At 49.8% G+C, this 24,219-nt stretch overlaps 1 protein-coding gene across 13 annotated transcripts in view; it reads right to left on the reverse strand.

The window, feature by feature from the left end:
- Positions 1-527: 527 nt before the first annotated feature.
- LOC122387854 (calcium-activated potassium channel slowpoke-like) overlaps positions 528-24,219 on the reverse strand; it is a 98,104-nt gene continuing 74,412 nt past the window's right edge. For 7 of the 13 annotated variants that reach the window (XM_043378431.1, XM_043378428.1, XM_043378432.1 and 4 more), the window contains 12 exons: positions 21,369-21,504; positions 17,938-18,106; positions 17,422-17,503; positions 16,764-16,906; positions 16,375-16,452; positions 15,996-16,101; positions 15,324-15,442; positions 14,823-14,933; positions 14,412-14,524; positions 13,730-13,885; positions 12,977-13,070; positions 528-2,252 (listed from right to left, as the gene is read on the reverse strand). In XM_043378431.1, coding sequence (XP_043234366.1) covers positions 2,163-2,252; positions 12,977-13,070; positions 13,730-13,885; positions 14,412-14,524; positions 14,823-14,933; positions 15,324-15,442; positions 15,996-16,101; positions 16,375-16,452; positions 16,764-16,906; positions 17,422-17,503; positions 17,938-18,106; positions 21,369-21,504 — 1,397 coding nt within the window. In that variant the 3' untranslated portion in view covers positions 528-2,162. Of the gene's footprint in view, positions 2,253-11,560; positions 11,654-12,976; positions 13,071-13,729; positions 13,886-14,411; positions 14,525-14,822; positions 14,934-15,323; positions 15,443-15,995; positions 16,102-16,374; positions 16,453-16,763; positions 16,907-17,421; positions 17,504-17,937; positions 18,107-20,574; positions 20,644-21,368; positions 21,505-23,632; positions 23,657-24,219 lie in introns of all 13 variants that reach the window. The other 6 variants (XM_043378434.1, XM_043378433.1, XM_043378425.1 and 3 more) reach the window with 4 other exon arrangements.

Genomic DNA, 24,219 nt, shown 5'->3' on the forward strand with positions numbered 1-24,219 from the left:
GGCAGCATTCGTATGTTATGGAATATCGGTGGAATCTTTAATGCCGGATGTCAGTGATTTTTTTACGAACGGTGAATTGTATTTGAAATGATTATAATACAAACTGTGCGTACCTAGGTATGTTTCTTGTGCGTTTGTAATGCACAGCGAAATGTGGTAACCTAATGGTCGTTGTTGTGTTTCATTTGTAATGCACAGCGAAATGTGATAACCTAATGGTCATTATTGTGTTTCAGGTATAGAGGATGGCAGTGGCATCAGTGTGTACTTTGTGGTCACTTGAAATCGTCTGTAAATACATGATCGGTGCCGAAACCCGGCTGTGGTGGACTCAGTCGTTACGCTAATGTCTCTGGAGGGATTTGTGCGACGTGTCCGAGGGATGGTCACGTGTTTTGCGGCTCGCCTCGGTTCTTCTCGTGACCTCATGCAATCCAGCTCTGCCACCATCGCACCTAGTTTCCATCGCGAATTAGCTCAACACTCGATCATACCATACTGCAGTCATGGAGCAAAACACAGCTATCTGCTTAGTGCTTAAAAATAATGTATTAATAAAATGATTAACATACGCATGTAGAGCGGCGCGCCGGCAACAAATCCTCTGTTTTTCCGCCTGCCTGGGCGCCATTGCCTCTCCACGCTCCTGGCGTATCATCCTCTGCTTTTCCCGCCGCCTCGACCTGCGCGCATCCGTAGGTACACAGTCTTCGTTGACAGATAAAATCGTTTTTTCCCACCCATGTGTAGTGTGTAATACAGGTAGAAACACGACGGTGCGAACGGCTGGCGCGGAGCATTGCGTACAGACAGGAAGGCGAACAGGACTCACTACGAACAAGTGAACCACAGACAAGGCAATGACGGGCACCCAGAGGCGGGCTTTGGGTTAGACAGAGAATACGGCATATTTGTAGAGTTAGACGCGGGTTTGTAGGAGTTGGAAAAGTCTTGTTTCGTGTTTGTATGTTTCAAAAGTCTGAGTTAGTGTCCACACTTTCAGCGTAGGTTAACAAGACGCTGATACCAAAAGGTGTTTTCTTATGTCAAAGTGATGATAATATCGAAGAATGGAAAGATCGCACTTCAAGGAACAGTGACAGTCTCAAACAAAACCACACAGGGTGAGTTTGATTTCAGAGCGCCGTCTTCACGCGGCACTCCAGAGAGAAAAGGCAGCTCGCGGCCAGTGACGTCATCCACACAGTGGGGTGACGCGATCGGTACGGTAGCTTACATCTAGATATCACGGAGCGCGCAGCGCAGCGGAGCGCAGACCCGGCGGTTCGGGCCGGGTGAAGTGGAATGATTCGAACGTCTCACGGTGCTCGGAGGGCAGAGGGACATAGTGGCACGCGGGGACTCGAGGGGACTGGGGACCGATCCCGTGGTGCGCCCTGGTGGCGTCCCGCGCCGCCCTTCCCAGGTGCTCAGCAGAAGTGCTTGCTGAAAGTTCAGTCGTGGTGCGAACATATGCGTAGCAGTGATACCACATAACGCGGCAACGGCCAATCACCAATCGACGACGACGCACGCGCACAACGGTCCTACGCTCTGGACATCTCTATCCACTTACAACACAACAGCATCCGGCCCTGGCACAACACAACACGCACTCGGGCGAACGAACATCACCAAACCACAACAAACGCTCGTGTCAACTCCACCGGCGCATAGCGACCGTGTCGCCCATCCCACAGGCACTGAATGTGCATCCAGGGAGGTCGGGAGTGGCCTCCCGCCGCCTTGATATGCCCACGCCACCGACAGACAGAGGCGGTGCCAGTGCGCTCACAGACAGCCCCTCCAGCCGCGTGGCCTGGCGACGCCCCCAGCGGCCCGACCCAAACGCCGAGTCAAACACCCCACCCCCGTTCGATGATGAGCGAGATGTAACTTCGGCTTCATTCTTTCGCTGCATTCGAGATGAATGCTTACTGAAAATGGTCCCAGCTTCTGTAGTCGTCCATCTTCATGCCCTCTGCAGCCAACAGCGTCTTCCGTCCGCTGTTTTTGCCCCAACGCCAACTCTCGCGGCCAGCCAGGATAACAATTCCATCAGCCTGGCGGGTGCCCGCTGAGGGCGCTGAGGGCGCCGCCGCGGCCACCAGCGGCTAGATGTGCGAGTAGGGCCCGTCAGTGAGCGCACTGCAAAGCAGCAGTCAGGACTTGTCCTCTCGACTCAGGTCGACCTTGGTGCCCCGATTGGGGATGTACTCCATGCCCGGGTCGAACTGGAGCAGCACAAACACCTGACGAAGGGATACCGGGGTCAGTAGAGGTCACCAGAGGTCAGTGGGTGGTCATCAGAGGTGAACAGGGGTCAGGGGTTATCAGATGTCAGAGGAGTCATCGTCAGACACGAGATCAGCAAGTCGGAGGGAGTCACCAGAGGTCATTCGGGGTGAGAGGGAGTCGCCAGAGGTCAGCAAGGGGTCGAAAGGGGGTCACCACAGGTCATCAGATGTCAGAGGGGGTCACAAGGGGTCAAAGACGTCAATCTGAGACACTCAGTCATCAAAGGTCAGCGGGGGTTGAGGGGTCACCATAGGGAACAGGGGGTTAAAAGAGGTCAACAGCGGAAATCATCAAAGTTCAGAAAGGGTCACTTGAGGTCGAGGGGGTCACCAGAGGTTAACGGGTGTCACCTTGGGTCACTTGGGGTAAGGGGGGTCAGCAGGGTATAGGACCAATAGGACAATATAAGGCACAGTAAGTCAACGAGGGTCGGCGGGAGTCATCAGAGGTCCGAAAACGCCAACTTCGGCCGCCTGGGGCCACTTGCCCCGCAGGGGGCTGACCGTGGTCAGAGCTGCTGCTTAGCCGAGGTCATCTGGCCCCGGCTTTGCGGCGGCTGTGACTTCGGCCAGTAAGGGGAGTAGCGCCCCCTCGGCCCCAGCTTGACGCGCGTTTGACCTGGACTTGCTTTGGTTGCCGGATGGATTGCCTGCTGGATTGGCCCCGCAGGGGGTTGGCAGTGGCCTGGGTCGCTGTTGGACTGGGCTCCTTGGGCCCTCGCCCCGCGTCGGCCCTGGCCTCGGCCAGCAAGGGGAGTAGCGCCCCCTCGGCCCCAGCTTGACCCACGCTTGCTTACGATTTGCTCTTGATCACTGGATGGACAGATGGTACGGCCCGACTTTTCTTGGTTTCCGTGGTTTTGTTTCTCTTGAGCGGTCTTTGTTTGCTTTTGCTTTGCTTCTCACCGGATGTCCGCGTTTCGCTCGATCACAGCTTTCTGGTTCCTTTCCCCCTTTTTTTCGTCGTTTTTGCACCCGCAGGACCACAGCCGATTTGGGCTAGTGTAAGGGGAGTGGCGTCCCCTCGGGTACCAGCCGGTTTTACTAGGCTAGGCGAGCCGACCCGTACCCCAGGACAACGGGATCCTGGAGGTTGAGCCCCCCACCGTGCGGAGCCAGTCGCGGTGGCTGGGCAACACGCCTCTTTGGCCCTGAGTTCTGTAAGGGCGGGACACTCAGTGGGGCGCCGCACTTGAGGAGCCATTCCCAGTCGTGATGCCGCCGGGGGTGGTGTCGGAGAGGTGTCGCCGGCGGGGTTCGGGCACTTGTGCTCGTCCTCCGTCGGTGGGGCTGATCTGTCGCTGCCCCTGGCGGTGACTCGGCTAGGCGTCAAGGGAGGAGGCGGTATCCGACCGTGGGGGGTGGTGAGTCTCTCTCTCCCCCTCGGAAGGTGCCGCCAAGTCCCGTACAGTCAGCTCGGCCGTCCCAGGCCTTGTAGCGGCGCCGTTGCGGAGCGTCGGCGGCCGAGCTGGCGGAGACCAACAGACTCGCATGGATACCTTGACCAACCCCTCCTCCCCCTCTCTCACCAATCCCTCGGCTTCGGCCGATTCTCGCCCGCCGGCCTCGGCCGACGGGCGAACGTTGCACGTTCAAAGACCGAAAAATCCCAGAATCCTCATCTTCCGGAGCGCAGACAGGGAGCTGAGCTCCTTGTCGCCCTTCCAGCGAAAGGACGGTTGTGACCGGTTTGGCAGCATCGTCCGCTGCGACCGCATGCGGGACGGAGCACTTGAGGTGGAGTTCCGGAAAAGCGAAGAGGCGACGAATGCCTTAACTGCCACTCGATTCGTGTACTCGGAAAGACGTGCCTCCGGTCGGAAGCTCGTTTCTTTGCCGCTGACGGTGGAGCCACACCGCTCCAAGAACTCCTCTCGAGGAGTCATAAACTGCTTCGACTTGAGGAACGTGAGTGACGAGGACATAGCGGACGGGCTCTCGGAGTACGGCGTGACAGCCGCCCGCCGCATCCTCACGCGAAGAGGCACGGTCCCGACAAATAACATCATTCTGACATTTGACACCACCGACATGCCGAACGAGGTCCGTGTGGGGTACATCAAGGTCCGCGTGCGCCCATACGTCCCGGCACCCATGCGCTGCTATCGGTGCCAGAGGTTCGGCCACACGAAGGACAACTGCCGGGGTAGACCCACATGCTCCAAGTGCGCTTCTCAGGACCACACTGACGATACGTGCGACTCGGAGACCCCTCGATGCGTCAACTGCGGAGAGGGGCAGAAACCGCACTCCGCGTATGACAGGTCCTGCCCTACATACGTCAAGGAGAAGGAGATCAACACCATCAAGGCTACCAGGAATCTGTCATTCAAAGAGGCCCGGGAGGTATATAACCAAAATCACCCGAAGACCTCGTATGCCCAGAAGGTGAAAGTGACAAACGCTACCGATGCCTCCCAGATGAGCGTGGCACAGCTCGTGCAGCTTCTCAAAAGATTTGGCCTCACTGTCGTAGCCACTGGTGACTCCGCGGACTCTTCGGCGCCTGGTGCGCCGCCGAGTGACACAGAGCAGACTGCTCAAGAGTCAGTGTGGGGTCCACCCAGTCCCGCTCCAGCTGCGAGCGGTGAAGGAGACGATTGGACCGTCGTCCAGCGCCGACAGGGTGGTCGGCGCCCCCCGGCGCAGGGTAAGGCGCCATCCACCCCGCCCCGCCCCCGACCGCCCACGGCGGTGCAGGAGGCTCTGCGGCGGGGAGAGGAGGAGAGGAGGGCACGAGAGGCGAGGAGGGCTCGCCTCGTTCAAAAGGCCATCGAGGCTAAGGAGGCCTCTGTTGCCGCCTCCGCCTCCGGGAGTGCCAATGCGGCTGTCGCCGCTGACACCCCGGAGACCCCTCAGGCGGGGACTCGGCCCATCATGGGTCCCCCGCCGCCGCCTCCACCTCCGCAGCGGCGGCCACCACCGCCGCTGCCAGAGACGCCTGTGTCGAGGACACAGGCCGCCGCCTCGACATCCCCGTCGGGGCGGCAACAGCCTTCCGCGGCTCCAGGGCGCCTCGCCAAGCGGCAGACGCCCCCGAGCTGGTCGCCCTCGGAGGGTGACGCCCCCCGGGCGAAAAAGCCCCAGCAGGGCTCGAGCCACGCCCGATCTGCCTCTGCTGAAGGGAGGCTACACCGAGAGGGCTCGGGGCATCCCCGTATCTGTTACGGGGGGAGCGCCTCCTCGGAGTTAGAGGACCTAGTCTAGTCTTTCAGTCTAGTCATCTCCTCTTTTATCCTTTTATCTCTCTCGCGCTATTGCGCTTTTTTACCAGGTGCATTTCTCTCGGTGCTTTTTACCTTTTTTGTGGTCAGTCAGGTATCTGTGTGCGCCTTTGCCTCATGTTATACGTGCCCTTTCTGCGCCTTTTTAACTACGCCTTTTATTCTACAGTGGAACTGTAGAGGCCTCCGGGCCAACTACCAGGACCTACAGTCTCTTATCCGTTGGCGCACACCCCTTGTTTTAGGCCTCCAGGAGACCAAGCTAGCGCCAAACGTTACCTTTGCCATCAAGGGCTACTCTGTTTTTAGAAGAGACCTGGACACCCTGACCATTGCCCATGGAGGTGTGCTTCTGGCGGTTCACCACAGCGTACCTGCGCGCCAGGTGCCGCTGCAGACTCCCCTGCAGGCGGTGGCCGCCAGAGTTGATTTCAACCACCGGGAACTAACTGTATGCTCTTTATACCTTCCACCAGGTATAGCGCTCCCGGTGGCTGAGCTGCATCGACTCGTCGATGAGCTTCCACCTCCGGTCCTGGTAGTCGGCGATTTTAATGCCCATAGCCTGGCGTGGGGATGCGACACGACTGGCACTCGTGGTCGACTTTTAGAATCCTTTATCCGCGATGAGGCGCTGTGTATTTTAAATACAGGACAGCGCACCCATTTTACAACACCCTCCGGTCAAACATCGGCTCTGGACCTGAGCTTAGTCAGTCCGCGGCTAGCTCAGCTTTTTACCTGGTCCGTCCATGACGACCCACTCGGGAGCGACCACTTCCCAGTGTGGCTGGAGCACCAGGAGTCCCCAGTGTCAGGCAACCGTCCACCTAGGTGGAATGTTCGGAAAGCCGACTGGGGCGAATTCCAGGCCGCTGTAGAGGCCTCTGTTTTATCCAGAGCCGACGCCTCTGTGATGTCTACAGAGGATTTTACATGTTTACTCATTGACTCCGCAAACGGGTGCATACCCAAGACGTCGAGTCAGCCTCGTCGTCCTCCGGTCCCGTGGTGGACCAAGGAATGCGGAGATGCGATTCGTGCCAGGAAGCGCGCTTTTAGAAAGTTTGACCGGAGTAGTACTACTGAGAACCTCATCGCTTTTAAGAAAGCGCGGGCTTTTGCCCGTCGCGTTTTAAAAGAGGCAAAGGCTGTTTCATGGCGCACTTACGTAAGTTCCTTAAACCGTTTTACTCCTACGACCCAAATATGGGCACGCATGAAGCGCATTGAAGGCCGGTTCAGCTCTGTTCCGCTTCCGGTTTTAAGAGTGAACAACACGGACATATCTCACCCTTCAGACGTCGCAGAGACGATAGGCCGTGCACTCTATCAGCGCTGCCGAGTAGAGCCGTCCTCACGACCTGCACCAGCCGCCGTGGACTTCAGCACAGCTGAAAATTTGGTGTACAACGAGCCTTTCTCTATGGCTGAACTCACGTCTGCCATCAGCTCGTTGCGCAGCGTCTCAGAAGGTCCGGATGCTGTCCACAACGACATGCTCCGTCATCTCCCGGCAGTTGCCCTCGAGGCGCTGCTAGCAACTTTCAATTCGCTGTGGGAGACTGGCACTTTCCCTGAGACCTGGCGGGAAGCCACTATCATTCCTATCTTGAAGGCTGGCAAGTCGGGACATGACCCTCTCCACTATCGGCCCATCTCTCTCACATCATCGCTTTCAAAGCTGATGGAGAAGATGGTCAATGTGCGTCTTAGCTGGTTTCTGGAACATCACGGTGTTTTTACAAACGCCCAGTGCGGTTTTAGAAGGCACCGCAGCCCTGTTGACCACATTTTAGCCCTCGACACCGAGATACGCACCTGTTTTACTGCAAAGAAGCACCTTGGAGCACTGTTCTTTGATATTGAGGCGGCCTATGATACAGTGTTACGACACAGAATACTTTCCAAAGTACACAAGTACGGCATACGCGGCCGGATGGGCCTCTTTATCAAGAACTTTTTATCGGGTCGTCGGTTCAAAGTCCGAGTTGGCAGTTGTCTTTCGAGCAGTTTTACGCAAGAGAACGGGGTTCCCCAAGGCGGAGTTCTCAGTGTGGCGCTGTTCGCTGTGGCGATCAATGATATTGGCGACAAACTTGCACCATCCATCGGCAGATCGCTATTTGTCGATGATTTCGCGATCTGGCTTTCTGCCACGACCGCCCGTCACGTTGCCAGACAGTTGCAGCTCGCTGTAACCCGTCTAGAGAGGTGGAGCGACGACAACGGCCTTCGTTTTTCAACAACTAAGACCGTCGCTATGCACTTTTGCCGCCGCCGCTGCGACGACTTAGCCTTGGGAATCAAGCTCCGTGGACAGGTGATTCCTACTCGGCCGGTGGCAAAGTTTCTTGGGATATTTTTTGACAGTCGTTTGACGTATAGAGAACATTTTAGAACGCTTCGGGAACGATGTTTTAAATCCCTGAACGTTTTAAAATGTGTCGCCCGCACATCTTATGGCGCGGACCGCAGGACGCTCCTTCTTTTATATCGGTCGATCGTCCGATCGAAACTGGATTACGCATGCTTTGTTTACGACTCTGCCAGCGAATCCAGTAAAAAGGCTCTTGACTCCGTGCACCACGCGGCGCTACGTGTTGCCACAGGTGCATTCCGCACGTCGCCCAAGAGCAGCCTCCTCGCCGAGGCACACGAACCGCCACTATCTCTCCGCCGTCAGATGCTGGGGATGAGGTACGCACTGAAACTCCGCCAGTTCCCAGGACATCCGACGTATCCGTACGTCTTTTCTCCTGATTTTAATCGTCTTGACAGAGTGCGACAATCGGTCTCCTTCGGATTGCGCATAAAAGAGCACTTTTCTACAGTCAACATAGAGTTCCGTGAAGTGCGACGTACGTGGGGTACGCCCTCTCCTCCATGGAAATACGCTCCAGCGCAAGTAGACCTCACGCTCTCTGAGGTCAAGAAGGACGACCTGCCGCCATGTGTGCAACGAGCTCGGACATTGGAACACATTGCGTCATACGACGGTTTTATCTCGGTGTTTACAGACGGCTCGAAAACGGAGGACGGCGTCGGCTGCGCTTTCGTGGCTGGTCGCGACACGCGCACTTTTTCATTGCCTTCCTCTGCCTCCGTTTTCTCATCCGAGCTCGTTGCAATCGAGAAGGCGTTGTGTTTTATCGAGGTGTCTGACAACTTGTCTTACCTCATTTTATCGGATTCTCTCAGCAGCCTGCTGGCTATACGGAGGTTTAACCCAGACAATCCGATAGTCCAAGACATTTTATCTCGGCTCACGTCGGTGGAGCAGTCAGGCAAAACTATTAAGTTTTGCTGGATTCCAAGCCATGTGGGTATAACTGGCAATGAGCTCGCCGACGCGGCCGCGAGACGCGCGGCCGCGGCTCCATGCCTTCGGCGTTTGCCCCTGCCGGCTCGTGATTTTTACCCAGCCATCCAAACCTTCACGATGTCAAGCTGGCAGGCAGAGTGGCATCTCCAAGGATCTGGGAAGCTGCGGAGCGTAAAGCCTACCTTGGAGCCCTGGCAGTCTTGCTTCCAAAGCAACAGGCACCAGGAAGTGGCCCTCTGCAGATTACGTATTGGTCATACGTACGCGACTCATGGCTATCTCCTCCGTGGAGAGGAACAACCCACATGCAGTCGGTGTGCCGTGCCTCTCACTGTCTCTCACGTGCTTTTATCTTGTCCTCTCGCTGAACCGAACCGGACACGCTATCTCGGGCGCATCGCTCCGGATACCACTATCCGCCACCTTCTGGGTGACGACTCACCCTGGGTTTTATCCGGCAACATTTTCTCCTTTATCCGTTCGATCAACTTCCAAGTGATTTACTCGACCTGACATTAAATCCAACTAGTCCTCTCTAGTCCTTACATCTAGTCAGTTGTCTAGGACGACACTCTTGCGCTGCCTTATCTTACCTTGCTCTTTTAAATCGAGTCATTTACTTTTAAGTCTTCGTATCTAGAAGGTTCTCTCTTTTGACACACTTGTTTTATTAAAACGACGTTATGGGCGCAAAATGACCTAAGTAGTCGGCGCGCCCTAAAGCCCCAATTAACAAACATGGGGCCACTTGGTCACCGAAGGTCAGCAATCAGCATGGTTACTGAACGTGAAAGGAGTCTTGGAAGATACAAATCCTACTCAAATAGTAAGTTAGAATACCAGAGGTCAACGAGGAATGAATGGACCTAAGGTGCGGGGCGAGGGGAGAGTTTACACTGAGCATTGTAAACGCTGATTTGTTCGCAGTTAGGAGGCTGTTGTTGCTGCTTGTCAGGCACCTGAAAGTCGAACTGAAAACTCAACTCGACAGATGTACCGGGTGATCATTTTTGAATGATACAAAAAGAAAGTCGCCACGTGCAAAGATAGGACAAGATATTTTGATTTCACGTGCTGGTTTACATGAGGGACATTTGGACATTTTGTTTTTTATCAACATTGTCCAAGTCCGTCCTAAGGTACGGTAAATACCATCCGTTTTATAGCATACCCTTTTTGGACATCTTAGTGTAACGATGCAATATCTCAGCTGGATGGCTTTGCAACACAACAAATTTTAGTTCATGGCGCATGTGCAAAGGCAATAGCACGATTATACGGGCTTCCTGGAACCTGCAAAGGATCTTGGAGTGCACGGAGACACTAAGAATAACAAAAATTCCGAAGTGGACATTGTTGATGAAAGTGCGTTCGAGTGCACTGGTTTGGCGGACCCGGGGACGGTACGGCCTTCTAGAGAATGCTGTAACCTGTCGTTTGGCCGGCTTTGTATGACTAATTCACGCGTCTCCGACACTCTTTTCAACAAGAGTGTGCTTCTCCACACACATCCGCGCCTGTCATTGAGTTCCCGTGCCCCAAAGCTGGTAAGCCTGCAGCTTGCGAATAAGCGAGCACGACCGCCCGTCTTACAGCCCGGACTTCTCGTGACTACTTGAGTGTCTGACCTCACTTAATGACAGGTGTGGTCAGATGTGAGCCGAAGACAATTGCACATCTAATAGTGATAGAAGGAGACTTTACCCGGAGCATGGGACGGCGATAATCAGCAGAAAATGGTCAGACAAACCCGGCAGCGAGCGGAGCTCAGCTGGTCGGCGGTCCGCGAGGGGTGCATACTTTGGGCACCTCCTCTAAGCTGGCTATTGACATTAATGACTGACTGTGTGTTCCAGATAAAATGTCCCACCGTACGTATTCGATGGGTGTGTTTGGTTTAACTATCCAGCTTAACACATGGGCCATGGCTGATATTAACAAATGTTTTTGTATCATTCAAAAATGATCACCCGGTAGGTAAGAACGTCAAGCTCGACTCGGCACTGGCTCGGGCAGGCTGTGAAGGCGGCGGCACCCAACACAATGATCACTCGGCACTCGGTGCACACCCACGGGAGTGCCGGGGAGTTCCAGGGCAGTGCGTGGCACCCAGTACACAGTAATCTCACTGCACTCACGGCACCCGCGGGAGTGCCGGGGAATCCCAGGCACTCAGCATACAAAGGCACCCACGGGAGTGTCGATGAGTTTCAGGGAAGAGTGCGGCACCACAGCAATGTCACTCAGTGCACCCGGTGCGGTAAACAAACTCACAAACTCCCGAGTGTGTTAGTGGATGGCGGATGGAAACAACTCCCTAATGAGTGTCGAATGATCATCGCGAAACGAATGGCTGCGAAACTGAAAGCTATTCCATGGATACATTGCGTACCCAGAAGGTTAATGAAATCAAGGTTAAATCGTCTATGTATCTGGCTAACAATGTCATCGGCCCTTAGATAATCGAAGGCCTAGATCACTCTATAAAAAATAAAGCCTCAGCGGGCAGTGAGTTTGTGCAAGTGAGTGTTAATTCACAGCGTGGCACCCCAGGTTAAACACAAACCCAAAATACAAACCTCAGGCAAGAACAGATCGACGCAGCACGCACATCTCAATGTTAATCACGAGACCTCACGAACAAAATCGGCTGAGAGAAAATGCACGTCACACACCCCAGGCAAGACGGGACAGATCACACGCCTCATACTCACGCTCGCCGGCTCTAAACCAGCGCCTGAGCTCTCGAGTCGTCAGTTATCTCAGTACGGAGAATCGGGCGGGTTGAAAGCTTGAATAACGAACACCTGCACATGCGCGTTGGTCAGTCACCGACAGACCGAGCACGGACCAATGACGTCACGAAAGGACGTCACAAAAACGCAGAGAGCAGCAACTACTGGGAGGTAAGGCACTTCGGTTTGCGGAAAGGATTCGACTGATTGCCTAACTAGATTTCCAAATTTTGAAGCTCGACTGAAAACTAGATGAAGATTGTGAAGATTGTCCATGAGTCGAGTAAGAAGCCTTGAAAAAAAAATTGAAAGCTGTGCAATAAATACCTGAAGTATTTTTTGAGTCACTAATTCATCTCATACCTATAAGCTAAGCCCTTTATTGACAGTGATAGTTTATGATCACGGAAATGCAGTTACTTAAATTACTTTTATTTTTACAACGTAATTAACTGAGGTAGCCTTTTAGCCAAATGTATTTGAAAACTTGCAATTAAGATGACAAATTACGTACATACTGTCTTAGATAACATTCGCTTTGCGCAATGATAAACGATATAGCTGTCAACTTGCGAATGAGGTCAGTTGTGAGAGTTGCGGGGGCCCCCAATTTACTTTGCGATAATAATGTGAAAACTCATTGCTGCCCATATTTTGTTGAAATAACCTCCTAGAACAAGGTCGAAAAGAATGACTTGTTGACAATCGATCAATCAAGTCAATCATCGTAGCATTCAAACGTACACATCATACATAGGCGACACAAAACGGAACGCACAGTTAGACATTTCTGAAAAACAACACACGTACACACACTCAAACATAAGAGCACGCTATAGACGTCTAAACAAAATCGACATGAGACAATCACTTTTAGCATTCTCGACATTACATGCCCTGAATAGTGTCAGAAAATGTCCATCGCGTTCCAGGCCTTAGACCACCTAAGTGACAATGCCATGTCAAGCACTAATCACTAAGCCTTTCAACGATGCCCAACGGCACAGCAAAGGCCATGCTTGGATGAATGTCGTCTCCAACTCTGCCAATCGAATTGACAAACACTTTATGCGCCGGACTCCTGTCCTCTGGGTAGAAGCTCTCGAAGTGTCATACAGGCGTCTACATAGATGTAGATGAGCTGAATGGGATTTTCCTGCCTTCCTTGCATTCCTAAACGTGACTGTGACTTGTGTGACTATGTTTGTAGGTCTGATAGACATTGACTGACTATCAAGCCGTGTTTGTGTTAGGTGTTTGTCTTCTGTAACTGGGCGTGCTCGTATGTGTCTGTCTCTTTCTATCGGTCGTCCTGTCTGTCTATCCGTGTGTCTTTCTGTATGTCGCCTGTTCGTTTTTCCGTTCTTATACCTATTTTCTGTCTCTATTTTTTACCTGATCAGTGGGCAGCAGCGCAAAGTCGCCCGGCGGGTTGGTGATGACATAGCGTTTGGTGGACGCGTCTGGTGAACTGTTGGTGTCACGGAACCTGAGGGCAAACATAGGACAATATCACCAGGATTCACCAACTATCCTTCCTGAGACGTTGTTACCAGCCATAATGCCATAAGGTAATGCATTTTTCATGAGCAACGTCGCCACTGGGTCGTCATAAGACTAGTTACTCGAAGCAGACATCACTGACGTCATTTCACCAATAGACCCGATACACATTCAATACCAATTTCACTGGTCGCAACAGATTCTGCTCCTCACTAAGAAGCCCAAACGCTCGAGACAAAATAAATAAATAAATTGTCTTCCGTTTTGGGTATATCGGCTCAGCAATCCCCACAATACCTATTGCATTCGCTATGCATATCACAATGCCATTGCTTATTGCTCTTAATGCATATCCCATATCATAATTACCATCCCACAGCAAAACGCACCACAGAATAGACACGACTTCAGTCCAACAAGTCCTTACGCCTAGTCAGCTGTCTTTTACGATACGCTTGGAGTATTTTACCCTTCTTTGCTCTTTTTAACCAGCTTTTAGGCTTTTTTAAGCCTTTTATTACGTCGGTTTTCTTGTGACTTACTTGCTTTACTTTTATATAGTTATGGGCGCAAAATGACCTTGTAGTCGGCGCGCCCTTAAGCCCCAATAAACAAACAAAGTCCAACAAACGCTATAAATCTCACCGATAGAGGCCGATGCAGAGCATGCCGTACTGCTTCAGCGAGGCCACGAACAGGTCACCATAGTGACCTCCCTCGCCGAAGTGGGCGAGGGGTCCGTCGTAGAGGCTGATCTGGCCCACCCGGCACCGGTCGCGGTTACCCAGCGTCTCCGGGGTGCTGTCAAAGAGAGAGGGGGATGTGAGCTTGGGAGGAGGAAGAGCGAGTAGCGGGCGAAAGGAAAGGGAAGGAATATGTGGGAGAGAAGGCAGAAGACCCTTATAGAAGGGTCTAGAAGGGTCTGTGTGATAGAAGCTGGAATATCAGAAACGATTTGTCGAAGCAATACCTGTCAATCTGTCATGGATAATCAACAATTATCGAAACAGACTTGGAAGGCGAGCGATCAGTTGATCAAGTCAGATATGACGGCTTTCGGATGACAGTTCGTAATATGCATAGCTGTGATAATTTGTGCGTGCTAGGCAGGAAAAACAGTCAGAATAGTGGCAGCTTATGCGGAATAATCCTGACCTGTAGCCTCTATTCGACCGACTCAGACTGACCTATAGGCTCTATCCGACTGACTGACTGACCTGTAGCCTCTACCCGACTGACTGACCTGTAACCTCTACCTAGCCCCCACTGACCTGTAGCCTCTGACCGACCCTACCTGACCTGTAGCCTCTATCCGACCCCATCTGACCTGTAGCCTCCACGCAGGCCGGCGCCCTCTGCCAGGATCAGCTCCAGCTCTGGTGTGGCCCCTCCAGTGATCAGGGACCTGATCAGCGTCAACGCGTTCTGGTTGAAATACGTCTGAAAAAGCGAACGACAGCGGTTAGAAAATAGAAATACTTACGGCCTGGAAATTTTGTTTTCAGACAAACATGAGCGGATCCTAAGGGGTAGTGTAGTAGGTCGTATGGTAAGACTAAGATATGTAGAAATTGCAAAGGTTAACCTCAAATAGTTCCTTGGCCCGTTAGTAACCCATTATTTTTCCATGGGGCCACATAATTGCCCCATTATGTATGTAAACCTACCACGTGGGCATGAAATAGCCGTTTTCGGTCGAAATGTCCAAAAGCTAACACAAAATGAAACTGAGACTGACCGTAGACATGAGTGAGTCCAGCACGCTGACGGCGAAGGCCGTGCCACAGGCGAACGGCTGGGTGAGGTACAGCTCCGTGTCGGGGTCGTCATCGTCATCCTGGTCCAGGAACTGGGGGTGGAGGGGTCAGTCAGAGGGTGTCACATAAGGGGAAGGGTTAGACAAGGCGAGTTAATAGTCGGACACAGTGTGACAACAGCTAGACAAGACGCGATAAGAGAAGCATAGTCCCTAAAACAGTCATAAAGGACAAGTTTATGTGGATGTCTAATAAATGCACATCATCGAAGCAACAGGCTGGACGAGCCGCGACCAGAACTAGCATGCTTTTGAAGTTGCTGATCAACCCACCGACATGCTGAGAGCAATCAACCCACAATTTAAACTCACCACCTAGCTCATGATTTAGAATGACAGATCAGCTAACGTGAACGTTAGAGTGACTGATCGGTCCATTACAGGAATGATCGAAGCTGATCATCAGAAGACTAATCTGCTCACCTGGACGTTTGAATCGTTGACGAGCTCTGTGATCATGGGCACGTTGGCCCCGAACACCGAACCTCTCCTCTGGAGCACAATTGGACTGCCGAGAGGAGTCTGACTTCCGGCCATCGGACCTGGCGAGAAATCAGAGACAAAAGTTAAGCTTTTTCAATCTAGGTAAATTTTTTCGAACAACAGTTCAATCACGCCCAATGAAAACCTCGCTTTGGCAATTAAAATAAAATGACCTTCAAATTGAACCTACCAACTGTGATAATATCCTTTCGAGAACACTGAGTCAGCCTGCAATTTACTGCTTGGAAATAGCCGTTTTCACGACGGGCTATCCGGCGAATGCACATAATTTGACCAAATCTGCACCTAATCTCTTCTACAGCAAATATCTTCATTTTATGAATGGATTTCAGTGTTTTAATGATGGTACTCTCTGATAATATGACAAAGCAGGCATATAAGCAATTAATGCAACCTTAGCTGATAGCTGCTAAGAGACACACTGAACCTGATTTGACCAATCTGCACCTAACCTGCACCAAATGTGCACCAGATGGCCGTCGTGAAAACTGCTAATATCAACTAGGTTCCACCATTTACCAAAAAAAAAAAAAACGAACAATTCAACGAGCTGCTGACGGTTGCTTGACGGACAATCAGCACCGGACTCACTTTGGCTAAGGACGCCGATGGTGTCGTCGAACGTCATGGCCTTGATGTTGAGGGAGGCCAGGATAGCCTCCTTGTCGGCCAGAGTCGGGTCGTCGTGGCCAGGCACCTGACGAGACATCAGACAGACACGGTCAACTGATGGTAATTCTTTAGGTCGGACGAATCAGTTTTTAAAAGGAAATCGTTATCCGTGAATCGGCGCTACAGCTTTCGTTTTATTTTTGTGTGCGTCAAAGATGCAATAAACAACAAACCTGAATAGTGAATAGCCCAGAGCAATATTTGTTGTGCCCAATGGCCACCGAGTAGTTACGTGTTACCATCCCTGTTCTTTTGGTGAGCATCTCCAAACAATCCCTGGTAACGATTCTTCTCTCACCTTTGCCGACAGAATGACACACATGTCACAGAGGTTGACGTTGACTGCCCGTAGATCGGCGCGACTCAACGGAGAACCCTGTCAACAATGAAATGTCAGTGAAGAATGTGTCATCAAAGTGGGCGCGCTAGGTAACAACAGTACAGCTGGACAGGCCAGCTCTGTCAACAACAGAGTGTCAGTGGGTCCCTCGTTGGGAAACAAAGTCACTGAGAAGAATCATCCAGCTCAGTAATGAGTAAAACACAATACAATGATAGACACAATAAGCCAAAGCCTTGGAAGGGTATGACGTAATGAAGACGTGGCAAGATGTCAACAAAATATCCTGGCAGGTTTCCGTTTCGGTTGGTATGGATAACAACGGAGGATAATATACGAGCACTCACGTTGAGGATGGATAGCTTGGGCAGGTTCTGCAGGTTTTTCCAGTCTCGGCGCACGTAGTCCACCGATCCCACGATGACCACGTGTTTCAGCTCGTGGTAGTGGAAATTTGAGGCACGCAGCGGCATCACCAAGTTACGCAGGCCTGAGGGCAGAAAGATAAGAGTTGTTCCCAAACCTGATATCTTCTCTCAGATTTGTTTACAGAACTAAATGTTCTGCCCAGTAATAACGACGAATAACGATGCGATACTGCAAATTTGAGTGGAATATGGTCAGGATATTTAACGACAAAAGTTGCTAATGACTCGCAAAACAATCGTTGAACGATACGGAGAGTTTTACTGAAGTTCCTTGGCTCCAATTTGTCGGACAACACGTAGGTAGACTAGACCGCAACACACGGGGCTCGTGCGGCACAGTCTACCTGTCAGGCTCTATAGTTCGCCAGGCTTATCGAATGTCTTTTGCATTTTAATAAAAAAGCATCGGGACAAACGGGTCCTTTCCGTTGATTAGGGGTCTTCTAAGCTGCGTGCTTCTTCACCATTACGTTTCCATTATGTGTAGAAGCTATAATGAATAATAAGCCTGAATATGAAAGAACCGTTATATGTGTGCCTAACACTTCTAACTCCTGGGTAGGTAATCAGTACTTACCAATAAGCGGCGAGTCCGGGTCGGCGAACAGGCACACAACGACGTGTCCATTGAGAACCGTCATGGCCGCCTGGTTACGGTCCTGTGACGTCACAAATACGTGACGTCAGTGGTGAATGACGTCAGTGGTAAATGACGTCATATTCACATAGTGGGAAACGTTCGTCAGGGGTGCAGTGCATGGCGGAATGATGCTGCCGGAATTAACCTTTTTGGCTACTGTTTCGGCGAAATTGAGTGACATTTCATTTCCAAAGCATGTGTTTTATGAGTTAGCATGAGCAATAGACATTAGACAATCAATTACCTACGAATTTTTTCTCATTTCCGACTTTATGCATTCAGAGTAAATATCACAGGAATAAAAGCTTAAGGTTACAACTCGACTCTCGAGTGCTTTATAGGTCCAAGCCAGACCATACCATTTCGATCTCGGACGTCAGTACCAACGATAACTAGCCCCCCCCCCATGCCCTCAAGAAGCAGCCACACATACCTACTGACATCTGCACGTACCAGCATGCAGTCCTCCATGGGTCTGGCAGGACACCAGTGGAACATGCCCGTACTGTCGTACTTCATCTCCGTCTTCTCAAAGTCAAAGTCCTTGGACTGGTCGTCGGCAATGCCGGACTGAATGCCGCCGGGACCGGCATTGGTACCGCCCGCGGCGCGCGACGCCGGGCTGAGGGGTCAGACGAGGTCAGTTGGGGTCAGCAGAGGTCACTGAAGGTCAAAACGCCCGCGGCGCGCGACGCCGGGCTGAGGGGTCAGACGAGGTCAGTTGGAGGTCAGCAGAGGTCACTGAAGGTCAAGCGAGGTAGGCAAAGGGCGAAGGAGGTCAATAGAGCCTAGATAAGGTGGTATGAAGAAGTTGACAGAGGTAATCAAGGGTCAGTAGAGATCAGCAAAGGTCAACAAAAGTCAATAGAGTTCGTTAAAGGTCAAAAGAGGTCAGTTATAGTGATCAGACATCCGACAGGTTAGATGCTGCTATTGAGAAATCATCGAAACAGAGACTAATAGCGTGACAATAATTGCCTGAGAGAGACTTGTTTGTTTGTTTCTAGGCCGCATAACCCATCCTACAAATTGGCTGCAAAATAAAGTTTCCTTTAATTGAATTCATGGCTGTAAAGAGAACAAAAATTTAAAAGCCCCTCGACAGTAAAAAATGTTATGACAAGCCATTGCTGGATAGGTACGTTTAAGAAAAGTCCAATCATTTTCTACGTCTAATGATTCAGCGATCATTCAAGATCGAATATGATAACTGTCCCTCAAAGAGGTCTGACAGTTCACGAACGGGGGGGGGGGGACAGGCTCGAAGCCGAACCGTTTTTAGCCTCTATGCAGCATGACAAGGTGCGACCACCTCGCATACCATGCATCTAAAACTCTAGGAGCCTTTCATCATACGCATCAGACAGGCACCATCACCGTACATATTGCCCTTTACCACATGCATTGCATGGTCAACACTATCGCATTGCATGGACGAGTCATGGATAGGCAATTAGGCATACAGTAAGATGCATAAAATTTTAATAAATCTACAACCGTCCTGTCGGTAGATGGTTGATGCTTCATTTGAACATTGCTGCTCAGCTGCTAATATCATCGGCCTTTCCAACCAGTCACTCTCATCATAGACCATCACCATCACATATTTGCTGCTTTGACCAGACTATCATTAAAAACTCGCATAAAATTTTGCTTGAAGTGGAAGATATGTTTGCCCAGCACCAACTAACTATAATACTTCAGTCACGATTATTCAAAATCAAACGTAACCGTATACCAGATATGGGAATTCATGATAAAAACCAAATGCAAAAAACTTACAACTGGGACAACTCAAATGAGCCGTAGTTTGGGTAGCTCTTTCTGTTCATATCATCCGCGAATTTCACAACGCCATTGCAGTGGGGCATAATAGCAACCGCAAGGTCACCAGCCACTTTGCTGCAAAGAATAAATGACGCTAAAGAAGACAAAGCTAGTCATTGGATGCACCAAAACGATGCCTCACTTTTCAGCTAACTTTTCGGTATAGGCACATGTAAGAACAAGCCTAATATGTTAGTTTAGTGGTAACTTGTGGGTAATTATACGATGGGCATGGATTCAAAGTATCCCCGTGCAACATGCCTCGGAGTAAATGCAGGGTATCTGCATAGACACAATCGTCAGGGTAACAGTAACAGGACAAAAGCGCACTACTTTGGCGGCTAAAAGGAAATACACACAGCATACTGAAGCAGATGAATGTTGAATAACCATGTCACGACTTGGTCTAACTTCCAACGTGCAACGCTACATCTACAATCCTGGGAAGATGCATAATATAATGATACAATCAGCCAACGGTAGAACTGCAAGAGGAAATACATGATTTAACACGAATAGGATGACGATGCCCGCGTATGCTTGTGAAGAAAGTTATTGAGGACGAAAACGCTCCACCCATTCTGATGGATAAATTACAAGTGAATATGCTGTAAACTGTATGTGATAGCCGCAAAAATTGAGTAATACACTTCTTATAAGGCACGGAGGCCAAGTCTCATATCGAATGATAATCCCACCGAATTTCATATGGTATTAGACGTCACACTCAAGTATTGAGCACTGCTGTCCTTCACGCATTTCCAGAACATAACAAAGTTTGACCTAAATTTAGAACAGTTTTGTTTTGTTTGTTTTTTTGTCTGGAATAGAACGATATGGAACAGCAATGAAAGCGTTCAGGCATGACCTTTAGCTAGTCGTTTAGTATGCCTTCCAAAAACAGGGAAAAAACTTTGACCAATGATAAAAACCTTGTGGATTGAGAGGATCGAAAGTCGTAAAAACGAAAGGCACTATTTTAAAGGTGACCTATTCACGATGCTCCGAAACGGGTTTATGACAGCAGGATGACAGTTAAGGGCTTCTCAGAGTTCAAGAAGCTCGAACAGACGCATTCCGAAAAGAACAGCTTTCCTACACTAGCCTTTTTAGCGAAGCGCGAAAGGGCTGCACTACACTACTACACAATCTGCCATGGCAGGTCAGCCAGCTCACTACATCTCCGCAGCCACAATCGAGGGTCTCTACACAGACATACAAACAGACAGAGAAACACCGGGCTTCCGCCAGTAGTTAGCGTACAGTAGCTTTTTCACTTCGTATGCGAGTGGCTGCGCCTGGTAACCAGTTGGCGGAGCGTCCTCTGGAAGCCTGCAAGGTTAGTGAAAAAATAACAGTACGGTGGCGAATATATGGGAGCACACAGGTCACAGCACACGTCACACGCACACGAAAGCGGTAGCTGATCTGGTATAGACCGAAGGCCGTGGTACAGGAGTATTTAGTCACTGGAGAGGGAGCGGTTAGTCACAGTGTCGCGATAAATACCATGGGGCTAAGGATAGTACCCATAGGTAAACTCTGTCGTGCTCTGCTATGGTGTTGAAGTGAAGCAGTAAAAACAAAATTGTTCAGGTCCTTTCACAAGGTAAAATTACGCCGAGTCAACCTCAGACTGCCTTCCGTAAATGCGCACTATGTTGTACTAAGTAGATTCTGCCGTAGGTATTCGATTCGAAAAAAAAACATTCGCTAAAAACGAGTCTCTCAGAGGTTCTGACTGCCACAGTTGATCACCAGTCTCTGTAAAGTCTAGTGAGTGACGGCAGAGGCATATGACTGCCCTCACAGACCAGTTCCTGTCCTATAGGACTAGGAGTCCAGTAACTGTCCCCTTAAACGCACACGGTTCACTGACCTGTCTTATGGGTCAAGTGACAACCCCCTAGTCCAGCTTCGAAATCAACTTTGCTAATTCGACTTTAGCAAATTAGCCAATGCTCACATTTCGCTGTCAGATATTCATCATAGGATCAGAATTTCCCAGGAAGTTCTGGTTCCACTGATACAACTATGAGCGCTTAAGGACCACCTACCTGTTGTATCCGAGCCCCTGAGGGCTGATGTCCCCCGCACCGTTCTTGTTGATCTTGGTGAGCTGTTTGGCGGCCTCCAGGAGGCCGGCGTTGGCCGGTTTGCCCGGCGTGGAGCTGTTCTGACTGGAGAGAGCCACTGAAAATCGGCCAGGTCAGGTCACGGGGTCACAGACACAAAACACAACACAGTGGGTCACAGGCAGCCACAGCAGGTCAAAGGGTCGGAGAGGGTAACTGAAAACCTGTGGAGCAAGGTCATGTCAGTGCCACAGGGTGGAGCGGCGAACCACAGGGCTTTAATGGGGAAAGAACTGGTGAAAACTCTTCACAGCCGTTGTCCAAAACGTAACTTCACTGGTCAGCACAGTGAAAATGCCGAACGCACTTCCTGAAAGGCCACAAATACAAATGACAACCAGATATGTCGGTTTGTTGCAACGCTTTTTTCGGGCAGACGCCTTGCACTGCTGTTTTGAAATGGCCGTGGGCCACAACTATATTTATGCTGTGATTTAATAGATTCATGTAGGATAGCGGTAAGCCAAAACTCGAAAAAGATAGAAAAGTAAAGACGTTAGGGCGTCGTCGGAGCACTGTTATAAACGCAAGCCAGCCAGAACAACCAGTACTGGTTGTTGTTACTTAACAACAACCTTAACAATTGTTACTTAACAATTTCTTTATATTTTGGGATATTAATAGCACTTGCTATACACGATATATTTATGTTGCTGTGTTGCTAACACTACTTGTACTGATTTTCTCGGATCCGTAATGATGTAGAAGAAATAAACGAAACAAAACATTTAACATGTATGGATAGTAACCAAACACAACATTCCCAACGTTTAGAGAAGATATCGGAAATGGAGGTAACTAAGACATGCGACATGAATCTATTAGAGCATGTCTGCTTTCTGCAGGCTGGGAGATGATTAAAAACTAATCTAAACTTACCAGCGATGCACCTCACGATCTATAGAAATGATACATGTTGCATATTTTACAGTGACTTGGGATATCATAACCACGCCCATATTTTCAGATGAATGAGAATATAGAGAATAAATAACTTCACTCTTAGGTGACTGCACACAATGAGAGAAAAGTGAACGGACGAAAACCAAAAGAACGCATGTGCGAGGTCTTGAATAATTACGAAGAACATTTTGCAGTAGCTTATTTAGGTACATGTTGCATTCATAAGTTACGTTAGTTAGAGTGAAACCATAGCATACATTATCTGCCAATCAGATAAGTGGCTTTGGATTCTTGAAAATAAAAAGAGATGTGAGTGATATCACAGTTCTGAAGTGATACCTAATGTCACTTAATAAATCGATTCGGGGTAAGAATAAGCACCGACTATATTTCCCGATAGCTCTATTTATAAGATCAGCTTTGTTACGGGGAAGGCGCCGAAAATTCGGAAATAATTGAATGAGAAATGTTGATGGATTGCGATCGAACCTTTATTTTGAATAATAATTTAGATGAAATATGTTCTAACATAAGCCAGATTCGTGTGCAAGAAAATCTTAGCGCGAGAATCCTAAACAGGGTGACAGTTGACAAATGGTGAATATCAAATGTCATATAACGCAGGCTAGTGCGTAGAAAAACTCTCAAACGAACAAAGCTACTCATACAGGGTTTCTAGCTGGGCTCATATGTACAGTGAATCATCATCATCAAACAGGTATATATGTACATCAAAATCAATAGAAGCTTGGGCATCTATCAGCAGGAAGCTGTCTTCTCGCCGACTACAGACCGCATTTACAAAGAAAGAATTGATAGAACCGAAATTTCATACGGATAAAGCATGAATCACATTTTTCATATACACATTACAGTTTACTTTAGAGTCGATAGAAACAAATGCACCTGTCAAATTAGGAGATTTATGTCTTCTTAGACGTATCTAAACAACATTTAATGCAGCCGTGATCAATGGTCTGTTCGTTCACTAACAATAAGTCATTTCATCTAACTGCTTTAGGGCGACGAATCGGCACGCCAATACCGATTCAGCATCTACCGAAGCAAGATTAGCGACCGGCGAGCGGGCCCCATTCCGTCTATCTAGAAATCGTGTTCTGTAGAGCATTCCGTTCACTACTATCGGCAGGTCCGCTGGAGGTGCGAGCCGCCCCCTCCCGGCACCCCGGCCCCGCAGTCGCTAACGGCGCGAGCAAAAGGTATAAACTTGGCCGAGCAAACTAAGAAAGCGAAATGGAATAGCAGAACCGAGCGAAACTTACACCCATTGGAGTCCGGCTTTTCGGCTTCACAGCGACAGAGACAACAGCAGTTCAGTACACGGACGAATGGACATTGGAGGATTGACGTAGTCGGTGAGGTGGTACTCTCGGAAACCTTCGGTGTTTTCAGAGTTCAGAATATCTCATTTTTAAGGCAGGTTGTGAGATAGTTGGTTAAAGTCAGCTACTCTACGTGAAGAAATTGGTATCATTACAACTTACTGTGTTACATAACTGAGCTTTGTTATAACCTTAAAAAGTAGACAGAGATGAAGCAAAGTGATGTGTGACTTCTGAATAGTTCTGCAATTTGGTTTTCAAGGTCAAACTCTATCACCGAAGATTTCCCAGTGCAACAAGATTGTCTGATTGTATCGTTCCAGAGACACACTTAAGGCGATGACACCTCAGTTGTACAGTTTTACACGGCAAAACGCTGACTTGGTGTGTTGAATTATACACGAAATTGGCGTCAGCAGACTTTTTCCTCCGTAAAAGCTACCCAGTGGTTGTTACCCATGGCTGTTTGCAATACAGGTAAACAGATAAGATTAAAATTACATCCTTAATTCAAAAGCTTGAGTTGA

The sequence above is a fragment of the Amphibalanus amphitrite genome, unplaced genomic scaffold (assembly GCF_019059575.1).
Source record: "Amphibalanus amphitrite isolate SeventyFive unplaced genomic scaffold, NRLGWU_Aamphi_draft 000300F_arrow, whole genome shotgun sequence".
Taxonomy (NCBI): domain Eukaryota; kingdom Metazoa; phylum Arthropoda; class Thecostraca; order Balanomorpha; family Balanidae; genus Amphibalanus; species Amphibalanus amphitrite.